Raw genomic sequence first — 20,832 nt, 5'->3', positions numbered from 1 at the left:
ACAAAGCTTCCATAAAGCATGCAGCTATAATAAGCTCCAGATCACTTTGCAAGCAAATATGAAAGAGGTTTTTTTTTTAATAATATTAAAATATTAAAATAATGAACCAAAGTCCATGCTCTGTGGATGCTGTTGTGATTTCTGGAACACACAGATAGCAGGTGTTTTACTTATTTCCTAATCCTGCAAAGCAGAGGGCAGGTACAGGCATTTGTGTATACCCATCACTGAGCAGCTCATAGAGCTGACAAGGAGAGGAAAACAGGGAAGAGACAGGGAATTGCTGCTGGCTCCTGTTGACACTAGAGAAGAAGGGGACTGGAGTCCAACAGCCCCTCTTACAGCAGCTCCCATTCACAGAGCACGAGGTAATTTCCAGCCACTCGATACCCAGCACCTGCTGTCAGGCATGGCTGGGATGAAACAGGTGCCTCCAACACAGCAGTGTCCACATCTCAGATTCACCAGCCCTTGGGAAGGTCAGCCAGGGGTAAATGGATGAGAGGACAGATGCAGAGACTCTCACCTGGGTGGGGGTGAGCCACACTCCAGCACCCTTGGCTGGGCTGTGTCCTCAGCTGGGCTGAATTCATGTTTAACCAAGCCTCAAAGGGACTCCCACCCTTGAGGAGTCCCCCAGGCTGAGGAAGCAGAGGAAGCTCCAAGTTGCAGCATGCACAGGAGTGAAAAGTGGGGTTTGCACCTGTGCAGCAAAGCCAAGCAGGACTCATCTCTGCATGTGGCAACAACTTTAACTCTGGGGCCAAATCTTGGGTTTTAAACAAAGCCAGAAAGGAAAACTCTCTCCAAACATTCATAAGCCTCTTTAGAAAGGTTCCATTTAAGACAAACCACAAACCAGGCACCTTGCCATGGGACTGCACTGCTTTTAGCTGACCCCGTATGTGATGGCAACCTGAGCAGGCTGTTAAATGCTGTAATGCAGCCCTCTGGCCCCCAAGGCAACTTCCTCCTGCAAATGCCAGAGCCAAATCTCTGCAACAGCAAGCTTTAAATCTGAAACACAAACTACCTTCCCATCCCATTAGAGAATCAATGTATTCTCTGGGACACCAGGAGCAGTAAATTGAATGCCCAAGTTTGGGATAAGGGAGGCTACATCTCTCGCTGCTGTGAGAGTACTCCTGTTTGGGAAGTGTTATTAAATAATAGTGGCAGTGCTTGGTCACAGCATGGTCTGCCTTCTGCCTTTTAATTAAATAATGATACCAAGAGGCTGTGCTTCATACCACGTGCAACAGAGAAGGCACTGGTTGTGAAAACCATCCCTGCCACTGCTGTCAGCTCCTGTACCAGCACACTGCACAGGAGGAGGCATCTGCTCCTCTTTTCCTGAGAATTTATTAATTTTAGACTGCATTGCAGTAGAGCAGATTCACCCCCCAGTAGAAACAAGAAATAAAACACACTCTTTCCTTAGAGCAAAGAGACCAAAACTGAAGCATGGGACAAAGTTAAAAAAACCCCAACACACATAACTTTGATGTATTAGATGCAGGAAATGACATGGTTTCTCTACTACATCGCTATGAAATCTTAAGTGAAAGATTGCTTCCAGCAGAACACACTGATTAAATCTGAAGAGATTTAAGAAAAATTAAGATTCCAAGGGCCAATTAATTTTCTGATTAAGAAATCAAGATGGGTAAGAAATTGGGAGTGGCAGCTGTGTTGCAAGTCTTTCTTCCTTGATTGTGCTTCTGTATATTAAAGAAGCTTTAAAAACCAAGGTACAGGAGAATAAAAAGCTGACCTTTGATGTATGTGATATGGCATAAACTAGAAACAGTCCTCCAGATTTCTGTTTGTCAGCTTTGCATTTATGAAACAGAAGCTGCCTTTGAATAAAGTTTAACATGATTACAGGTCTTTGTGTGACTGAAGTTCTCTCTCAAAGGGAGTAGCCTACATATATTGCCTCTTTTCCTTCATGGAGTGTAAAGAAAAAAGAAGATCTGAAAAGTTTGAGAGCCATTGCTTCCTACTTGCCTCTTTTTCCTGGAATCTCAAACTCATGCAAAATCTTGTCCTTTATTTGCTAGAGAAATTTGTAGATTATTTTGGCTTTTCTGTGAGGGTAGAGGGGCTTCCTTGCTCCTATGGAAATGTAGGAGAAAGTTCCTCACAGAGAGAACTTTGCTTATAAATGTAACAACCATAACAATGAAAACAGTCCAAATAAGAAACAGTTCTGTGTGCTGGGCAAGGATATTGTGCACTTGGCAGAAGTGATCCCATATCCTCCAGCCAGCCACAGAGTCTCACAGAGCAGATGTGCTGGTTCAGTGTTTAAAAACATACAACTGAAAAGCAAAACCCTTTCCAAAATCTCCTTCACACATTAATAATAAAACAGCATGTTATTTTCAAGGAATAGTGACTAGAAATCATTTCTGTGGAACCATGTTCCTAACAAAATCTAAACTTCCAGCTGTTAAATTTGACTACAAAGGGGGAACCCAGCCAGATTTACCCCTGTGATGAGGAGTTTGAGAGACTTCTCCATGCCCAAACCAGCCACATGTAAATGCTAGAATAAAGGTTTACCCAAAAAACTGGGGGGAAAGGGAAGTCACCCAGGAGTAAAGTCAACTATAACTGAGATTCCAATGTACTGCAGGTAGTGAAAACTCTCTAACCCCCTGAAGTTTGCAATCCTCATCTAAAGTACTGTATACTCCCTAAGTAAAACCTCCTGCCCCAGAAATCCAAGGGAGGGTGAAAGAACTCACTTGAAGGTTTGCCTCTTTGAAAAAGACCTAAGGAAAGAAAAAAAAGGTCCATTTCAGGGCTCACAGAATAAGAGTATTTAGATACTCCTCCTTAAGAAAGGACCCAGACGCAAGCAAGGTTTGTGCCATAGTTTAAATCCAGGTTCCCAGGAAAACTTGCTTACAGAAAGATGAGAAGATCAGAGGATCATTACTGCAGAGGATTCAGAGAAATTATCTCCTAATACACAGTTGAAGACAGAACTAGTCTTGGTCTCTCTTTGGCTTGAACCTCTACTGAAATTTAATGCTGACAAATCAAAAAGGGATATATCCAGAATTTGTAACCCTGATAAAAATGGGAAATCTGTATCATCTTAATCAAAGGATATGCCACCCTGAGCTGGATCTGTGTCTTGTCCCTTGGCCTCATATGACTCCTGTGTGCTAGAGGTTAAGGGTTTGTTAAAGAATATCGGTTTTGATTAAGTGTCACATATGGTGTGAAACATCCTCTTTATCACTGGCAGTGAAGGTTGGGGGGCAGACAGTGCCTTTTAGTGAGCTTCTAATATAAATTAGGTGTCTTAGGTAATGGGTGGTTTTCAGACAGGATTGATCTTTCTATGGTCCAGTGCAAGTAGGTGTGTTTGGTGAGATGTCACAAAAGCAGCTTCCTGGCACCTATACTAATGGGCTGGTTACCCCTTTTGGAGTAGGACTTGAAAAATATAGCACAGGAATCCCCCCCCTCCCCCTTCCTAACTTTTTCATTTTCTTGATGTAATGGGCAAAGGTCTATATATCCTTTACTCCTTTGGTATTTCAGCCCTTGTATTTGCAGTATCACTCAGTGAATCTTAAGCCACTCATCCTTTTAGTCACTTACACCTCCCTAAACTTGCATGAACTTAAAGATGAAGTGGTTATGAGTAGACTGGGTTACTTACTATTTTTATCAGTGTACAACCTTTAAAGAAAAACATATCAAGGACACCATCACCACCAAAACCAAATGATTTCTATTCCCCATTAAGTCCTTCTTGGAAACTTTGATGGCACAGAAACCTAAGAAGAACTGTAGAGATGTTAAACCCTAAGTTCCCCTGCCTCAAAAACAAGAGAAAACATGCATTTCTATAGACATCAAAACGTGTCTGTATTTTCCTCTTTATGAAGCAGAAATTCTCTCAGCTTTGTGCAAAGAGTGGCATGATCAAAAGCACAAACTGAGCTCATGAGATCCAGAAGCTGTAATGCAGAGTCTAACTATGGACCTGAGGTAAAGAGGATATACACAAAATAAGCCTTTCCTTTGTTGTAGTTAAAACTTTTCTGAAAAGTTTCCGTGGGTTTATGAAGAAGCAAAAGCATAAATGTTGGTATTGTAGGCTCATAAACTCAGCTGCTGAGCAAAATCCACAAATCTTTAAATGTGCAAGAATATGTCATAAACATTTTATTATTTCATTGCATTTCCCACATACCCACTCATCACTGGAGCACTGGTAAATAACAAATCTGTTAAAAATATTTAGATAATTAAGATAGAGAATTCTATTTTGATTCTGACCAGAAAGATTTCCTTGGATGCCAATTTAACTAACTGGGATAACAAAGATTTAAAGCATGACTACCCTTAATTTGCTTATAAAAATGTATTTGTCTTTAGGCAAGGATAGGCGCATCAGTAACTCCAAGCTCAGTGTAGTTTCACTGGATACAGTGGGATCATTATGATTAAAACTGCATTTGCCTGAAAACAAAAACAGGACTGGCCCTAGGTATGGCCTTCCTTTTAGTTTATTTCAGATATAAAGCATAAAAACTCTTCTGTTAACATGGGAGACCTACAAAGCATCTTCTCCCTCCTATCTCAGGACTTCTCCTGCTTATTTTTTCTTTTTATTTTTATTTTTTTCTGGTCATTATGATAATGAAGTAGCTTTGTCAAAGTTCCTTAGAGTATCTGTCTTGTTAGAGATACTTTCCATAAAATGAATTAACTAGTTGACGTTTGGGTTTGGGGTTTTAATACCATCAGATAAAGGACACTCATTCCTGCCCCCCTTGTGTGGGGGCTCCTAAGGGAACAAACATGCTTGCCAGGCACTGGGATCCTCAGTCAGGCCCCCAGCAAGCCTCAAGCATCAAAGTGCCTTTGGTCTCCTGGGCTGGTCTTAGAGCCCCAAAAAGAAAACAGCTCTCTTATTTTGAAGGTGCCCACTTGTGCCCAAGTAGTACACTGGCCTTGCCCAAGGTGTGAGGAAGGGGAAGTCCATTCTGCTTGGGAATGAAGCATGGAGAGAGGGGAAGACTTAAGACCCACTGCCATGGGCTGTTCGTGGAGCCTCGCTGGTGATCCTAATTAATGTACAATAGCATGTCCTACTTGAAAGATCAATCAACTTCAATGCCAACACAGCCCAAAAAAGAGCAATTAAATGCAGTATGATACCCCATCCCTTCTACACACCCCTATAAAGAGGCTCTTCTGCAGTCCTCACCAGCAAAATTGCTCTGTACAGAAGTGGCCCTTCCAGGTTCTGATGGTTTCCTATTTGTGAATGGAAAAGAGGAAAAATACGGCCCAAACCCCTTGACCTCTAAAGAATGGAGCTGTAAAATTCAGGACAATTTTCATGAAATGGAGAATTAAATTGCTCAGTGTTCACCCTAAGCACAAGGTCCCCAATTGCTACCCTGCACCCACTGTGGGTTTATTAATTTCTAATTCCTGTTAGTCCTTCTCTATTAGGTGGGAGAGGAGTGTGTTTCATGTTCTGTGGTACAGAACCTCCTCTGCTGCAGGGACAGACCGGAGGCTGACCCTCTCCCATGGGAGCCCTGGCTGCCAGCGCCACGCCCAGGAGCCCAGTCCTGTGTCCAGGTGCCCAGTTCCATGCCCAGGTGCCCATCCCTGTGTCCAGGTGCCCAGTTCCATGCCCAGGTGCTCAGTTCCATGCCCAGGTGCTCGGTTCCATGCCCAGGTGCCCATCCCTGTGTCCAGGTGCCCAGTTCCATGCCCAGGAGCCCAGCCCTGTGTCCAGGTGCCCAGTTCCATGCCCAGGTGCCCAGCCCTGTGTCCAGGTGCCCAGTTCCATGCCCAGGTGCTCGGTTCCATGCCCAGGTGCCCATCCCTGTGTCCAGGTGCCCAGTTCCATGCCCAGGAGCCCAGCCCTGTGTCCAGGTGCCCAGTTCCATGCCCAGGTGCTCAGTTCCATGCCCAGGAGCCCAGCCCTGTGTCCAGGTGCCCAGTTCCACGCCCAGGAGCCCAGCCCACAGCATGGCTGTGCATGGGGCCTCTCTGAGCTGCATTTGAGCACCTCTGCTCCCTCAGCATCTCATGGTGCTCTGTGCCACTCCAGGAGTGCAGGGCTCTGCCTGAGGCTCCTGTGGTGGCTGGTGACAGATGAGTTTGACAGTCTGCTCAGTCCAGGTGACTGAGCATTAGCTTGCCTGCGAGTGCAGGCACTAAGTAAATCTCATTCCTAATCCAAATTGCTTTTGATAAGAACAAAAGCTGTGTGCAAATGAATATTTCCATCTTATTTCAAATTCTAGGTTTCAACTGCAATATTAATGCTATTTTACAGTGTAATTTACTTGTAATAATATGTCATTATTGTCATTTTACAGTTTTCTCTTAAAGTAGTAAAGCAAATGTTTTAAAAGGCACAAATAGCTGGAGCACAAATCTCCATTCAGCCTAAGAATCTGTGCTCTCCCATCAGAATGGCACATAATTGAAAACAATGACATCCCCAATGGGCTAAACACTCCAGTCATTAAATCATTTTTATTTTGGGATAAATGGGTCTGCTTACTGCTTTTTTTCCCAAATAGTAAATATAAATTAAACATTTCTTTTTCTTCCCCAGAATGGCATCCGCCAGTGCAGCCAGCAATGACCTCTAACACTTTCCACAAGCACATCCCAAACCAGCACCTGGTGTTAGACACAAACCTCCTCCAGGTGAAGGGTTTCCTGCAGCACAGCATGAAAAAGGTAGCTTGCAACAGCAGAAGTGTCCTTATCAGCTGGTGACAGGCTCCTGAGCACCAGGGGACTGCACTGCTGGGCTGGTAGGAATCACAGAAAACTTGGGCAGCCCTCAGAGGCCAGGCTGAGTGCAAGGATGGAAGTGCCACAAGAAGATGGCATCACTTAAAGGAGATGATATGTCACACCTGTAACTGTAAACCAGCTGTGTTTCCATCTCTCCTACATATCTGTGGATGAAAACTGATGCACTATTAGTACTCTTGAGGACTGAGAGCCCATCAGAGACTGTCACAGACTTCTCGTCCTTCTTCAGGATTCCCACCACTCTTCCCCCATCACAAAACTCCACAGACTGACGAGGTCAAGGCTATGTGAGATCCGATTGGTCAGGAGGGTGTAGCTTACACATCAATTGTCTCCTGCAGGCTGGGAGTTTATCCCAGCAGCAACTATTGTTGAGCAGCTGTGAGATTTACACCACATTTCCAAAAATATGATTTCTCAGTGTGATCTCTGTCTGAATTCGGAAGAAAAATATTTAATGGCTGGCAAAACATTGGTAAATAAAAGCAGATCAAGATGATGTTGTTACAATAACAGATTACATTACCATTCCCTATCCTCAGGAAAACCCTGATTAGACCAAGATCCTCATGGGGTCTTATGAATAAGTCAGGAAGGGGCTCTAATGACCCCGCGTGAGCTGCGGCGCAGCCAGCGAGGGGCCAGGTGCCTTTCAGAAGCAGGCACTAGCCTGGATGACTAACAGCACTTATCACAGGGGGGCTGTTGATTTTCTTTAATAATTTGGGACAGATTCACTGCTAATATAAGCTAGTACTGCTCTACTGAAGCCAGGAGAATGCAGGAGAATTTATAACAGCAAAATCTGACCCTCAATCTGTTCTTAATCCCTTTATTAGTCATTATCTTTCTGAAGAAGCATACCTCAGTCTGAATACTCCCCACTACAGAGAAAAGCAACAGGCTTTTCTTGTTAATCAGTGTATAGGAAACTCCAATAGCTGAAATATCCTTCTACCTTTGCAAGCACACCTAGCACAGATTGCTGATCTTATATCTTGAAATGCATAATTACTGAACTAAGAGAAAATTACTTTTTGCTTGCGAGTGTCAGGACAGCTCTGAATCCATGAATGACTCACCCTCAGGCACTGGTATTTAATTTATGAGTTATTTATCTCCTTGCACACACCCCAGCACAAACAATTATACTTAGTAATTTGTTGATCTTATCAAGGCTGTTTGGTGCTAGCATTGCTACCTCCAATAACACTTGTGCTTTGAAACTTAAACAGGATTTATAACCAAATTTGGATACTTCGCACATGATTCATATTACAGGGAAGTTTAACTCTTCTGCAACCAGAGGGTTTTGCATGCACTTTTCAAAGAATCTTTTGCTGGCAGATTTGGCAAGGTGTCCCTTCAGCAGCATGAAAGGTTTAACCATTGCCCTGGTTAGAGCAAGTTCTGTCCTGACACAGCATGGGTGAGTGCTCCTAGCACAGAACAAGAGAAGGGAGGGAGTCCTGGGCCAGAGCAGCAGCACCAGCTCCCTGCCTGTGCCTGGGGCCAGCTGCAGTGCCCCGGTGAGGTCAAGTCCCCCAGAGTTCACACACCAGGCTGCAGGGTCTTCTCTCAGAGCCTCTACTGCCCTGGCTTGCTCCTGGGAACCCTTTCATGTGGGCAACAGCCTTCCTCATTACTGAGAAAGAGCTATTTTAGCCTTTACACTATTACATGTTTACTATAAACCAAGCCCTATGAACCCTGTGCACATTGAACCTCCCTCTGTAGCCAGGTGCAGGCACCAAACCTGGGCTGGATGTGCTCCCCTCACACCTGGGGGCAGGCAGCTCCTTGGAGCCATGGCCATGGGGAGGTGAGGGTCAAAAAAACCCAAACCTTCCTCCCTCCTCCTCTCCCCCTTCATTACACCAAAATACAGCAACTTGGTGTCAGAGGTACAAGCAGTGCAGGATTTCATGGAATCACAGAATGGCTGGGTTGGCAGAGATCTCAAAGATGGATTTGAGCCCCCAGCCTCGGGCAGGGACCCTTCCCTCACACCCAGGCTGCTCGAGGCCCCAGCCAGCCTGGCCTTGAGCACTCCCAGGGATGGGGCATCCACACTGCCAGCCCTCACCACCCTCACAGTGACCCTTTTCCCAATATCTAACCTCAACATCTTCCAGATCAAAGCCATTGTCCCTTGTTCTGTCCTTACATGCCCTTCTAAAAGATAATTTACCTCAGCTCTTTAGCTTCCAAGCGCAAGTCCCTCGAGGCCTGGAGGTGCTGCAGGGGCCCTGCCTGCGGTGGGCCTGGGTCACTGGGATAGAAACATGCACAGAGCTCTATTTCTTCCACCCCTACTCCTACCAAAGCAGCCTTTGCTATGTTATTTTATCTGTGGAGAAATCCCCATGCACAATCCAAGGCTTTTCAATTCCCTGCAGTGCAGAGTTCCTGCCCCTCAGGGCCCGGCAGTGCCCAAGCCAAAGCCCTTCCCCTCCCGCAGCTGCAGGGCTGCCAAGGGCAGGAACTCCTGCTCCTGCTCAGCCCGCCCGGGCTGCCAGGCACGGCCTTTCTCAGACTCAGGTGCGTGTATTTGTTCACTTACACATCCCACACCCTCTCCCAACAGCTGCAGATTTGATTTGCTGTGTGGTTTATCAGTTTCTGTGCTGAGCACACACATTTTGCATGTAGAAAATAAAACACTGCAGGCATTAACTGCACAGAGCCACAAGGAGCTCTGATAGCAGTACTGACCCAAACCCAGCTCCTGATGGCAAACACACACGTGTAACATTCCTCAATATATGTCTATTCCCATGGATCTGGAATGGGCACTACTCATGCAGAGAAGCCAATAAATAACTGCTCCAAAGACAGCCTTGAAATGCAAAATTTACTTTAAAACTTTCTAAGCCAAACCAGCACTCTGCTATTTCAATCCACAGGGATACCATGATGAATATCATTACTTTGATTTTCTTTTTAAAGCCTCCAGTGTTTTCCTCTTTTAATTGAAGTGAAATTGTGGAATAGTGTAATCAAACATTTTGAATTAGTATAGAGGGAGTAAAAGGTAAAATAAGTGATTATTAGTTTGAAACAATTACAAATTTCTAAACACTTTCCCTGCTTCATCCTCCGTGAGTTGTGTTTGTGAGTGGAGAGAAATGGCAAAATTTAGCAAATATTTTTCAAACTGAAAACCTCACTAGATACACTTATCCTTCAAAAAGCAATGTTGTGGTCCTATCCTGCAGCTGGTAGAATAAATGGTGTTTAAACCACCCACTGGAATGGGTTATGCAGCATCCCTACCTCAGTAAGGACCAACAGAGCTGCACAAGGGCAGCTTGAACAAGCCTGGCAACCACAAAACACGAAACAGTGCACCAGGAATGCACCTCCCTGACGTTTGTGAAGCTACAAGGGTGATTTGCCAGCTTGCTGGAGCAGAGCAGGGAGAGGGGCACAGTCACTGGGCTGTTAGCCTGGGGACACATGGCCTGAGCAGGGCTGTCCCTGCCCACAGCAGGCGTCACGGGGCAACAGCATCAATAAAGTGCCAGGAGGTGTTCAGCAAAGTGACCCAGCTGCAGTGCTGCCACTCCAGCTGCAAGCCTGTTCTGTGGGAAAGGAGGGAAGGAAAACGTGGCTTACAGCACAGCCTCTCAAAGCAGGCACTCTGCCATCCTTGACAGGCCCTGTGGGCTGGGAACAGATCAAGGTGAACTTGGGTGATGAAAGAGAAAAGGCAGGTGGAAAACTGCAGCAGGTAAGAAAGGATCCTTCAGGAAATGTAAATCCTTTAAAACAACTGTGGCAATTCCACCAATCTCTACAGGGCTGGACACAGTCAAGAAAAGAACAAATAGACATGAAGACAGTACTTCTATGTTTTATCTGAAAGGCAAAACCTACTTCCCATATGTTATTAGGAAATGCCTATTAGGACAGAAAACTGCATCTTACACCTAAGTACCTATGGGTACAAGTAGTCTTCAAAAGTTAAATTTCTGTGCTTTTTATCCTTCTTAATGGTTTGAAATGTCACAGCTTGGAGTTCCTAAGCAATTCACCCTGCTATTGCTATTGATTCTCCAAAAGCCAACAGCAGTAAGCCCTTGTCCACAGCAGTTTTTATTTGACCAGGAACATACCTTTAAAAGTGAACCTCCTCATCACACCTCTTCAACACAAACACACTCCCTGCCTGCTCTGCACTGCACAGGGCTCTCACAACAGCCAAACTGGCTACTCCTTGGGTATCTTAGAGCAAGCTAGTTCTCTTGAGCCTGAAGTGCAAACTGCCCTTGTAACTCCTCCCAGGAGCAGCCTGCCACCAGCCCAAGCAGCCCCTCAAACACATGCCATGGGAGCACCAGGTCCCCCAGCCAAGTGCCTCACTCTCCAGACCTATTCCTACAGAGTAAACCCAAAGGGCAGTGCAGGCACAGCCACTTTCACTGCCATCTCCACATCACTTTGGGCACTCTCCTTAGGAGCCTTTTCCCTGTTCCACCACTAGTGTGTGTTTAGTCCCAGATACATACCATCAATGTCACAGCTATTAGGCACTGAGGAACACCAAGTGAAGAGGAAGGGTTAGTACTTCTCCCTTGCAAAATTCCTTACCTTCTGTATTTTGGAAGAGCAGTGCCCACAGTGGTTTTTCATCCTCCAGCTGGAGAAACATGTCTCCTACCCACTGCCACCACACCTGTGGCAGTGAAGTGTGCAGACAGATTTCTTAAATAGCAAATGTGGGTAGGATGGATATGTTGCACCTGGAGTACCCTGTGCAGGTTGAAATGCATAAATAATGTGTGCTTAGCTTAAGTTAAATCACAATTCTACTTAAAACAGAATGCTTTACATTTGCTACATAGAGCTACACGTTTTAAGGAGTTGTACATCTTGAATACATAAACCCACTAAGGAGGAACATGGGCTGCACATATTTAACACGGCAGTTGTCACAAGTCAGTGATGATAGAAATAACAGCTTATCAGATTATTCTTTCTTTTAATAAAATTCGTGATTATTCTGGAATAATTTATGAGCTTCAGTAGTTAAAAGAAACTGGTTAAACAGCTGAAGAGATAACTACTCAGGCAAATAAACTGAAACATAAAACATTATAGAATATATATTTTTTAAGATGTGGTAAACATTTTAAGATCATTTTCCATATTCAGGATAGTGTAGCAACTTCAAAGAACCCTGTCTACCATGAACAATTTAGTTTAATTTTTAATAGTTTTTATTTTTAGAACAGGAAGGTATCATGAAGTACACACAACGAAACAGAAACAATTCAGGGCCATGGGAGCATTTTGGAAACCAGAACAAATTTCAGCCAGGACAAGAGAACACATTTCAGTGGGTATAAGTGCAGTAAAGAGGTTACTTCTCTTTCAGCAGCACACATACTCCACTTCTCACTCACCTTTCATTGTGTCTAAAACCCAGCATGAGCCCTTCTCTGGTACTAGCACCTCGCTGACTTCCAAGAGAAACAGGTAGGCTCTGTTTTCTTTTGGACTTGACTTTTAACACAAGATTTGATGGTCTTAATCTTTTCTCAATTATGTAACATCAAAATAACGCCAGGAACAAATACTTGCCGCACCAGGGAGATGATACAAAAGAGAATTTTGAGGATTGCAAAACATCTGAAGCCCTAATTTCTCTGCTCTACAATACTGTCCCTGCTCCTGCCACCATACAAAAAGGAGATGCTCTTTAAAACAAAATCAACAACTATGCATTGAAGTCATCTACCCTCCCTCTTTCTCTTTAGTGCAATTAAAGGCATGATGCCAACTTTTCAACAATCAGGCTCGTGGCTCTGGCTGAAGCACGTCTTACTCTCCCAGAAATGAGCAATGATGCTTAAAGGCAGCATCTCGAGGGAATGTCTCAGAGCAGGGTGCAGCCAGCGCTCCCAGTGCCCTACAGACAGGGGGGTCAGCCAGTGGCAAGCTGCCTTTTCCAAGTTCACAGCTAGGGAATTTATCACCATGACACGAGAGGCCTGGCACACCAAGACACAGGTAACAGCAGCGTCTCTCCCAGCCCTGACCCCGCTGAACCTGTAGCTGAAACTCCTGGCACATGGGCACTCAGACAAAGCCAGGCTGTTTTAAACACACTAAACATACTGTGAGAAAGGGCAGTTCCACACCTCACATTAAAAGAATAAAGTTGGCTTCGTTTTTGCCAACATCTTATTTTTCTGTTACCCAGAATGACCAGCTCCCTTTCATGGTTGTAAAGAGGTAAAAAGGTACCCCCAGCTGCAGCCTCATTTCAGCAGAACAACTATCCAGCACAGTGTGACCTCTTCCTTCACAGCACTGTGCCACTCTCCACTGCCTCAAAACCAGACCTGAGAGGACAACGCACAACATCAGGCTGCTCCAGACTGATTTATTAATTTCAAGGCAAAAATAAAATACTCTTTCAAAATTATTTCAATGAAAAAGCTTCAGTCTCATAAATAAATTATTTTTCTACATATATTTCCTCTCTCTGGTAAAAATCATTTATGCTGCCATCATTATTATCCTTAGTATCATCTTTCAGTGAATGTCCATCTACAAATTCATTAACTTTTTTGAGACAAATCATTGGCATCCTAATCTTCTGATTCCCATGAAAGACTCACTTTCGAGATACAATTGCAGCTGCCCCACACTGCCAGTTACTGTATCATACACGTCTTAAAATTCTGTAATCAGCATCCACCAGGTGCCGTATCGCATTCAGCACACCACAGTCAGTCAATACAGACATCCCCAAACACACCAAGGCTGGTTTTGTCAAATGTTTTATTGAGTGTAGACATCTGGAGTACTGTAAAACATGCATTATCTGTAGATTCAAAAAGGAGCAAGCCACATTGTCCTCACTGTCAAACGTGTCAGGCTTGGCATACATGATGGAGATTAATGAAGTATCATGAGAGTAATATGGTTCCTGAAAAGCTTCTACAATTTGGAGTAGGGTCTTAATCGTTTGAAATGCAAAGCTGTTCACATTTAGTGAACTTGCATGTTTGCTGGAGGTGCCATATTTTAATTCAAAACAAACAAGAATAATTTCATTGGGGGGAAGGGAGGTTCCCTAGGTAGAAACTGTATGCTTTTTGTTTCCAGATATTCCAATTCCAAATAAAAATTCATATGCTTTTTGAAGCAGCACAGTTCATTTCTGAGCGAACAACATCTGATATTCATTTCTTCTTGGGTTGTTGAGGTGTATTAAATTTAAAGAAGATAATATCTCCATCCTCCACTACGTAATTTCTGCCTTGTTGTCTGTATTTTCCAGCAGCCTGTAAATGGAACAGACAAAAGGAAAATCAGTTATTTCATTAGACATTTTACAGTATTTTCAAATAGCAATTATTTAAATACATTTTGGTAAAGAGATGGTAATACTTCAGCTTCAGAGTGTGACAGTCACAATACTCCTCAGTTTGACATCACTTGGTTTGACACACATATACAATACATATAAAAGTAATTTAGCCTCCACTGGATCTGTAGTGCTTTAAGTGCACCTGCATTATATAGTGGTGGAGCCTGGCAAGATAAAGGACACTAAAACAGTTCCATTTTATTTTCCTTTTTCAATTTGGCTTTCCTTTCCTTCCTCTGAAAACCCTGCAGATGGCAAGCACTGGTGGCAGGAATGTAAAGCGGGTTGGAAAGGGCTGGTCAGTGCACACCATGGCTGCCTGGCTCCCCGAGCCGCTGGCAGGGGGACTCTGTCACCTGGGGCCCTGGGGACACCTGGGGCCGCGGGGACATCGGCACAAGGCACAGCCACGCCTGGCTCGGGCTGCGAGGGGGCTCTCGTCTGCTCGTGCCCACATAATGAAGGGCTGAGGAGCACAAAACGCGGGCTCAGCTCCTGTGTCAGGAATTTCCTTTAGAAGGCATTCGCTTCAGAAGGACAGAGAGAAGAGCAGACAGGCTCTGAAACCGGGATACAGGAAAAGGCATACAGACCAAAGACATGAAAAGAAAATTCATTATTAAAATGCTGTACTTGAGGAGAGCAGAAAATAGGCAAGGAATCTATTAAATATCAGTACTTTCTGCATTACAATTTATTATTATATTTTTCTACTGTTATCTCATCGTAATTAAACCCAGTATTACAGAGGCTGTGGCATTAGGCCTGACAGGCTGGGCGGGAGGTGGTCTGCAGAAGCATTTATCTTGAAAAGTGTCTACAATATGGAAAAGTTGAGAGCTTCTGCTTTAGTTCAATAACCATTCCTGTTTTGAAGTTTTCCCTTGCAGGAGAAAGTGCTTCCATGCAAGACCTCACTGTGCCATTATTCTCAATGACACTATCACAGTGGTGGCATGCTAAGATCCCATTACAGGAAAGCTGTTAACTAATGACCTTAGTTGCTGTAGAACAGATCAGATTAATGGTACACAGTTAACTTAGACACCTTTCTTTCACAAAACCTGCTCTGTAAAGCAACCCATTTCCCCATATTGCTGCCTAGAAATTTACAGGCTCGATAACCTTGTTGCTGCCATTCCTTATTTAAATGTGGCTCCCAGTAATGTCAGCCCATGGAAAACTGCAGCTAAGATAGCCCCAACAATAAATATGTACTGAAATAGGAATTGACCTTACCCCACATGACATTATTGATACATAAGAAATAGTACTTTGCAAATGTTTTCCTATTTCTTTCCCCTGGAAATATGTTTAGTCTGTAAAAGGTTTCCTTCCAAGTTCTTTCCTTTGAAGATCCTAATAATGCTTAAAGTCAAGAGTAATTACACAATTTGATGGCATTTATACTAATAAAATAGTGCTATAAAAATCATCAGAAAAAATAAGCTGCAGGCACAGGTACAGAAACATTTTTCAGTTGAATACATTTATTACTCACAAATATTTGTAGAAAAAACTGACCTCCACAAAGTAACACAACAGATTATTTTACTATTACAGTATTTACTATTACTATTACAGTAGTGCACACTACCAATGTGGCATAGACTTCTTTAATTAAATACATTTTGATACACTACTGTAAGTTTATGTATTTTTGTTACCAGTTTACAGTTAATTAAAAGTGACAGTGTTCCTTTAAATTCTCTAGAGACCATTTAATCCATTTCCACTGCTATCAGAAACACTGGTTGAAAAAATCAATACCCATTTGTGAATCTTGAGTATGTATTAAACAAGACACGTCTAACGAGTTCATTTGCACTTGAAAGCAGCCATCTGTAGAAGCCAGCTTTGCCTAAGCAGATATGATTGCTAATAATGTGATATCCCTGTAGACTACAAAGCCCACACAGAGCTATTCAGTGTATAGTTCACAGCACTGGCATTAAATTAGTTATGCTGTACTGGTGTTAAACACACACAAAATCAAACTTAAAAATCGATCAAGTTGATAACATACAAAGCAAGCAACTCCCATTACCACTGTTATTTAAGATGACTCCTAAAAGCGCCTAAATTTAATTTTGAAATTTACCAGCAATATAAAAGCAATTAGCATTGTCTATGGCATGAAACATTGTATTAAATGCAAATTAGAGAAGACCAGAGGAATATGACACTTTATTCTAAGAACAAGGTTTTTTCCTAACGTTGATTTTAAAACTGAGTAAGAAGTGCAAATCTGTTTGTTTTACAGCTATGCCATAACAGTAAAAATTTAATCATTAAATATTATTTGGGCCTGGAAGTTTGATTTTTAGAATCTCACATTGTGAAAAGCAAATAAAAACATAAAGCAAAATACTGATTAATTTAATAGGTGTTAACTGATGCAGCCTCTCAGGGGAAACACTCATATTTGAGCATAAAAAACTGATGGTGGCAAAATTTTAATCTGTTACGTAAAGTGGTTTCTGACTGCAGAATATTAGATTTATTTATAGCTGTGGTTTCCCTTTACAACTACAACTCTACTTCCCTTTTCATAAAGCAGTTCACATGCCGCAACGAACCAATTATATGGGATTTTTTTCTCTCACTTCCTGGGGTTCAAACAAACCTATTAAAGTCCCGCTGCTCAGTATGATCTTCCTTAGTGATACCACTGAGAATAGGCTGAATTTGAAATCATAGTTTTGCATACCTTTCAAGCTATCAAATAGCAAACAATAAAGCTGAACCTTTTAAATTCTTTAACACATTATTGTGTGTAGGAACCTTCAAATACTGAGATTGAGTAAATCAAACTAATGTGATTTGTAATTGCAATTTCATAAAATACAAATCTTAAGAAAATGTCAAAAATGCCAAACCAGAGATCAAATGTGTATGAAATAAAGGTAAGTTTTTCTGCCTAAAGGAGAAGGAAATAATGCATTAGCAATGCAGAGAAGAACAGCTTTCCTTATGAAATTTTTTGCCACGTACAAGTTCATTTCATAGTTAATAACGTCAAATCAGATATAATTTGTCAGCTCTAAAAGGGCACAACTTTGGGCACCCGAGCAATCTCTGCCCTCTAGTGTTGAGAAAGCAGATGAAATGCTTCTCAATACAAGTGTCGCCACAAAGAAGCGTAGGCTCAAGGAAAAAAGTTTTCCATTAAATATCTTTACTGTCTCTTCAGCGCACAGTAGCCACCCTGGACGATCAAAGTAAGGCATGGCATTTATGAGTATGACATCAAAGGGCAATCGAATAAAATACTGAAATGGTAAATTTTAAGATCCTAATTATGCTTATTGGAGCCTAGAATTGGAACCCACTAACCCTGAAAAAAGGGTACAATTTGATAATATAGTATTTTCTTACCATCTGATATTTTTAATACCTTTATTCAAAACATGACACATTTTTAGAAGAAACAGATTTTTCTTTGTTTTATGTTCCCTTTTAGAAATGATAAAAAAAAATCTCTAAAATCTCTCTCATCTTAAAAATCTGATTTTTCAAAAACAAGTCAGTTTTAAAGCCTATTAAATTCTGAACACAAATATGTAAACAGAGAGAAAAACACCCCAACATATTAGCATAACATTTGGTCTTAGTGCTGACATGTAGTCCATGCACTGTTATATCGTGGGTACTGAAATAGTCACATTCCTGTCCAGTAACTTGATGCATTTGAACTCTTTAAGTAAATACGAAAATGGATTTTGGTCTATTGGTAGAGGTGACTGAAGATTCAGTTAGCATGAAGAACTTTTTTCCAGTGAAAAATCAGATTTGAAATGGAAAAATGGCACATCTGGAAAGAGAAGAAAAAGTGGGGAGCTCACCTTGACAGCAGCCTCTGAACCTCCTTCTTTAAAATCTTCATATTTCATTACTTCAGCCATAATGAATCCCTTTTCAAAATCTGTGTGAATCTTCCCTGCTGCCTGAGGAGCCTTCGTCCCTTTCTGTCAAAGGAAAGACCAGAAGAAAATTAATTGCATTTAAGAAGATTGATTGCAGGAAAGAGGTTTCTCCTTTTTTATATGCTTTCAGGTTCTGCTGAAACTTTGTCTCGTATCAGCTAAAATGTCACACATGCAGCTGGGGCGATGCTCAATAGTGGGACACAGAGTGCCTTCGTCACAGATAAACCAACTGACATTAAAGAGCAGCAGCTTTGTTTTTCCTAATAGGTATCAGCAGCAGTATTGATTTTAGAAGCTATGACTCTGTTTTGTTGTGAGATTTGTTTCGACCCCTAGCTTTCTGCACAGAAAGTGAGGAAGATAAAGATATTTAAATAATTTTAAAATCTGAATTACTAAGACTTCCACTTACATCCAAATAATTTCAATTAAAGATAACACTCATGGCAAACAACCTTTGCAGTGAGAAATGATGTATGGATGTCAAGCCGTACACGTTAGCTTATTTTTATTTCAGAATAATTTTAGTAAGTTTGATATAGAACAAACTGAGTATTCTTGCCAAAACATCAACAACTGAATCACTAAAAAAAAAAAATCACAGACAACTACACGATAATTTAAGTTTATGCAATAGAGAAGAATGCATTATAGCTGCATGCTTTAAATTACAAGGACATACATTCTGTGCACATACAACCATGGAGAGAAATTCAAGCAATAATGGTGACCTAAAGGCTGCTTAATAAAGCATGCTAAAGTGCTAAGGAGTCTGACACTGTAAAGCACAGTTTTTACAATAAAAGATGTATTGGGTTAATATGGCTACTCACTGATGCTTACCTGACTAAATATCTTTGCACATTAAATCAAAGATACTCACAATCAGTCTTAAGATAAACCAGCTTTCAAATTCTCTAATAAAGAGCAAGTACTTCTCCTACTGAAAACACTAGAATTTCACAATGTGCTTTCAAAAACTGTGCAAGAATCAGAACAAAACTCCTGCTTTTATATTATTTTGGTCACTATTTCAGGGATTTTAGCAAGCAGTGATCATGTAAACAGAGATGAGAAGAAAAAGCTAAAAAAACCCCACATATGCTTATAAGGAAATAAGTTGAATGTGCTAAAACACATACACAAACATCTGTAGCAGTACTATTAAAAATATAAATTTACAGGAAATTATGTTGATTAATGAAAACAAATTAATTCCAGTGAATGAAATTAAATACAGCACTGAAACTCATTGCACAGCCCTAAATACACTGATGCAGTAAATAGGAGCTCAAAGACTGAACTACACCTCCAAAAGTTGGCACTGTTGTAATTTTTAAGATAAGAGTTTGCAACTGTACACATTCCAAAATATTTTTTCGATATTGATCTTTATATTACAACACCTTTACGTTCAAAGGCAAAACACTACAGCTCAGTTCTTACTGTCCTATGGGAATAAATTAGTTATGTCCATGGCTATAACCATTCTACATCAATATTTAAAATAATATAGTTTTAGGCATTACATAAGTTCCCAGATAAACATATAAAACTACCAAAATAAGCTAGGTCTAAATACTAAAGTCAGTAAAAGACCTGAATTACTGCACACTGATTTTTTAGGATTTGGAGCCCAAGTGTGTATCCACGAGGAATATAATGACGTTATATTGCTTTTATTGCTGAAAATGTAATCCCAGCAAAGCACAGGAGGAATGAACCATCCGCAACCCAAACAAACTTAGTGAATACAAAATGAAAAGCAACATCAATTTCACTGCAGACAAACCCAGTCACACAGATTAAGCAAGCACAATACTGGTACGTCTTATCTCTGACCACAGGAGGAGGGTAGACAGATTCTACAGGATGAAGAAATTCAGACTATGTAATAGGCAGAATCAATTGTTACCTGCCTCAATCAATGCAGCTCCACTTTCACTGTTCAGCAGCTCACAAATAATTAAAGTTATCCTGGACAAAAACCTCATCTGTAATGACTAGCTAACCGCCACCATGACAAACTTCAAAGTCAGTGATATCAATCTGAATTCAATAGTGTGGAACTGGATATAGCTGATGAATAAGTATGAATCTTACCCTGATGGTCCATGCACGCACTTCATCTGGGCCTGCAGTGAAAAAGTATTCTAGTTGGAGTGCTGCATATCCAGCCTTAATGATCTTTGCTAAAGCACTGAAAAAAAAAAAAAAAAAAAAGGGGAAGGAATCCAATTCATTCAGCATGTACACATAAAACAGCTAAATGCGCCAAGTAATCAATTTACATGGAAAGACATCACATATTTTGAAGATACCAGGTCTACTTTTGAACAGAGCAATAATTGCAGTAGCCTTTTACTTTGAACTCTCTTAAGAAGAAGAACTTTACTACAAAATCACAAAGATAGTATTTTGATTTGTTTATTTGGCAGGCTACAGAAACATGGAATAAATACAAATCACCCTATCAGGCAGCACTCTTGTCTCATGCAATTTTCAGGACTCCAGGTCATGAAAGCGTATCTGTTTGACTGAAATTCAATATTGAAACAATTTATTATAGTTCTTCAGAAAATTATGGCAAAATTTTCTCCACTGTCCTTATTCCCCATGGATGACGAAACAGTTTTGGTGATCGCTCCCTCTCAAAAATATACATAACTAATACCTATGTTATAATTAAAACACTGT

General features: G+C 41.5%; 1 protein-coding gene across 1 annotated transcript in view; it reads right to left on the bottom strand.

Moving 5' to 3' along the window:
• Positions 1-13,597: 13,597 nt before the first annotated feature.
• The window catches only part of OLA1 (Obg like ATPase 1), a 91,195-nt gene continuing 83,960 nt past the window's right edge, over positions 13,598-20,832 (bottom strand). The window contains exons 9-11 of the mRNA XM_056496854.1: positions 20,239-20,335; positions 18,052-18,174; positions 13,598-14,120 (exon numbers count right to left, since the gene is read on the bottom strand). Of these exons, the coding sequence (XP_056352829.1) occupies positions 14,019-14,120; positions 18,052-18,174; positions 20,239-20,335 (322 nt within the window). The 3' untranslated portion in view covers positions 13,598-14,018. The remainder of the gene's footprint in view (positions 14,121-18,051; positions 18,175-20,238; positions 20,336-20,832) is intronic.

Source organism: Oenanthe melanoleuca, chromosome 7 (genome assembly GCF_029582105.1).
Source record: "Oenanthe melanoleuca isolate GR-GAL-2019-014 chromosome 7, OMel1.0, whole genome shotgun sequence".
In the NCBI taxonomy this organism is placed as follows: domain Eukaryota; kingdom Metazoa; phylum Chordata; class Aves; order Passeriformes; family Muscicapidae; genus Oenanthe; species Oenanthe melanoleuca.
Note: the sequence above shows the minus strand (reverse complement) of the source record. Positions and strands in the feature narration are given on the sequence as shown.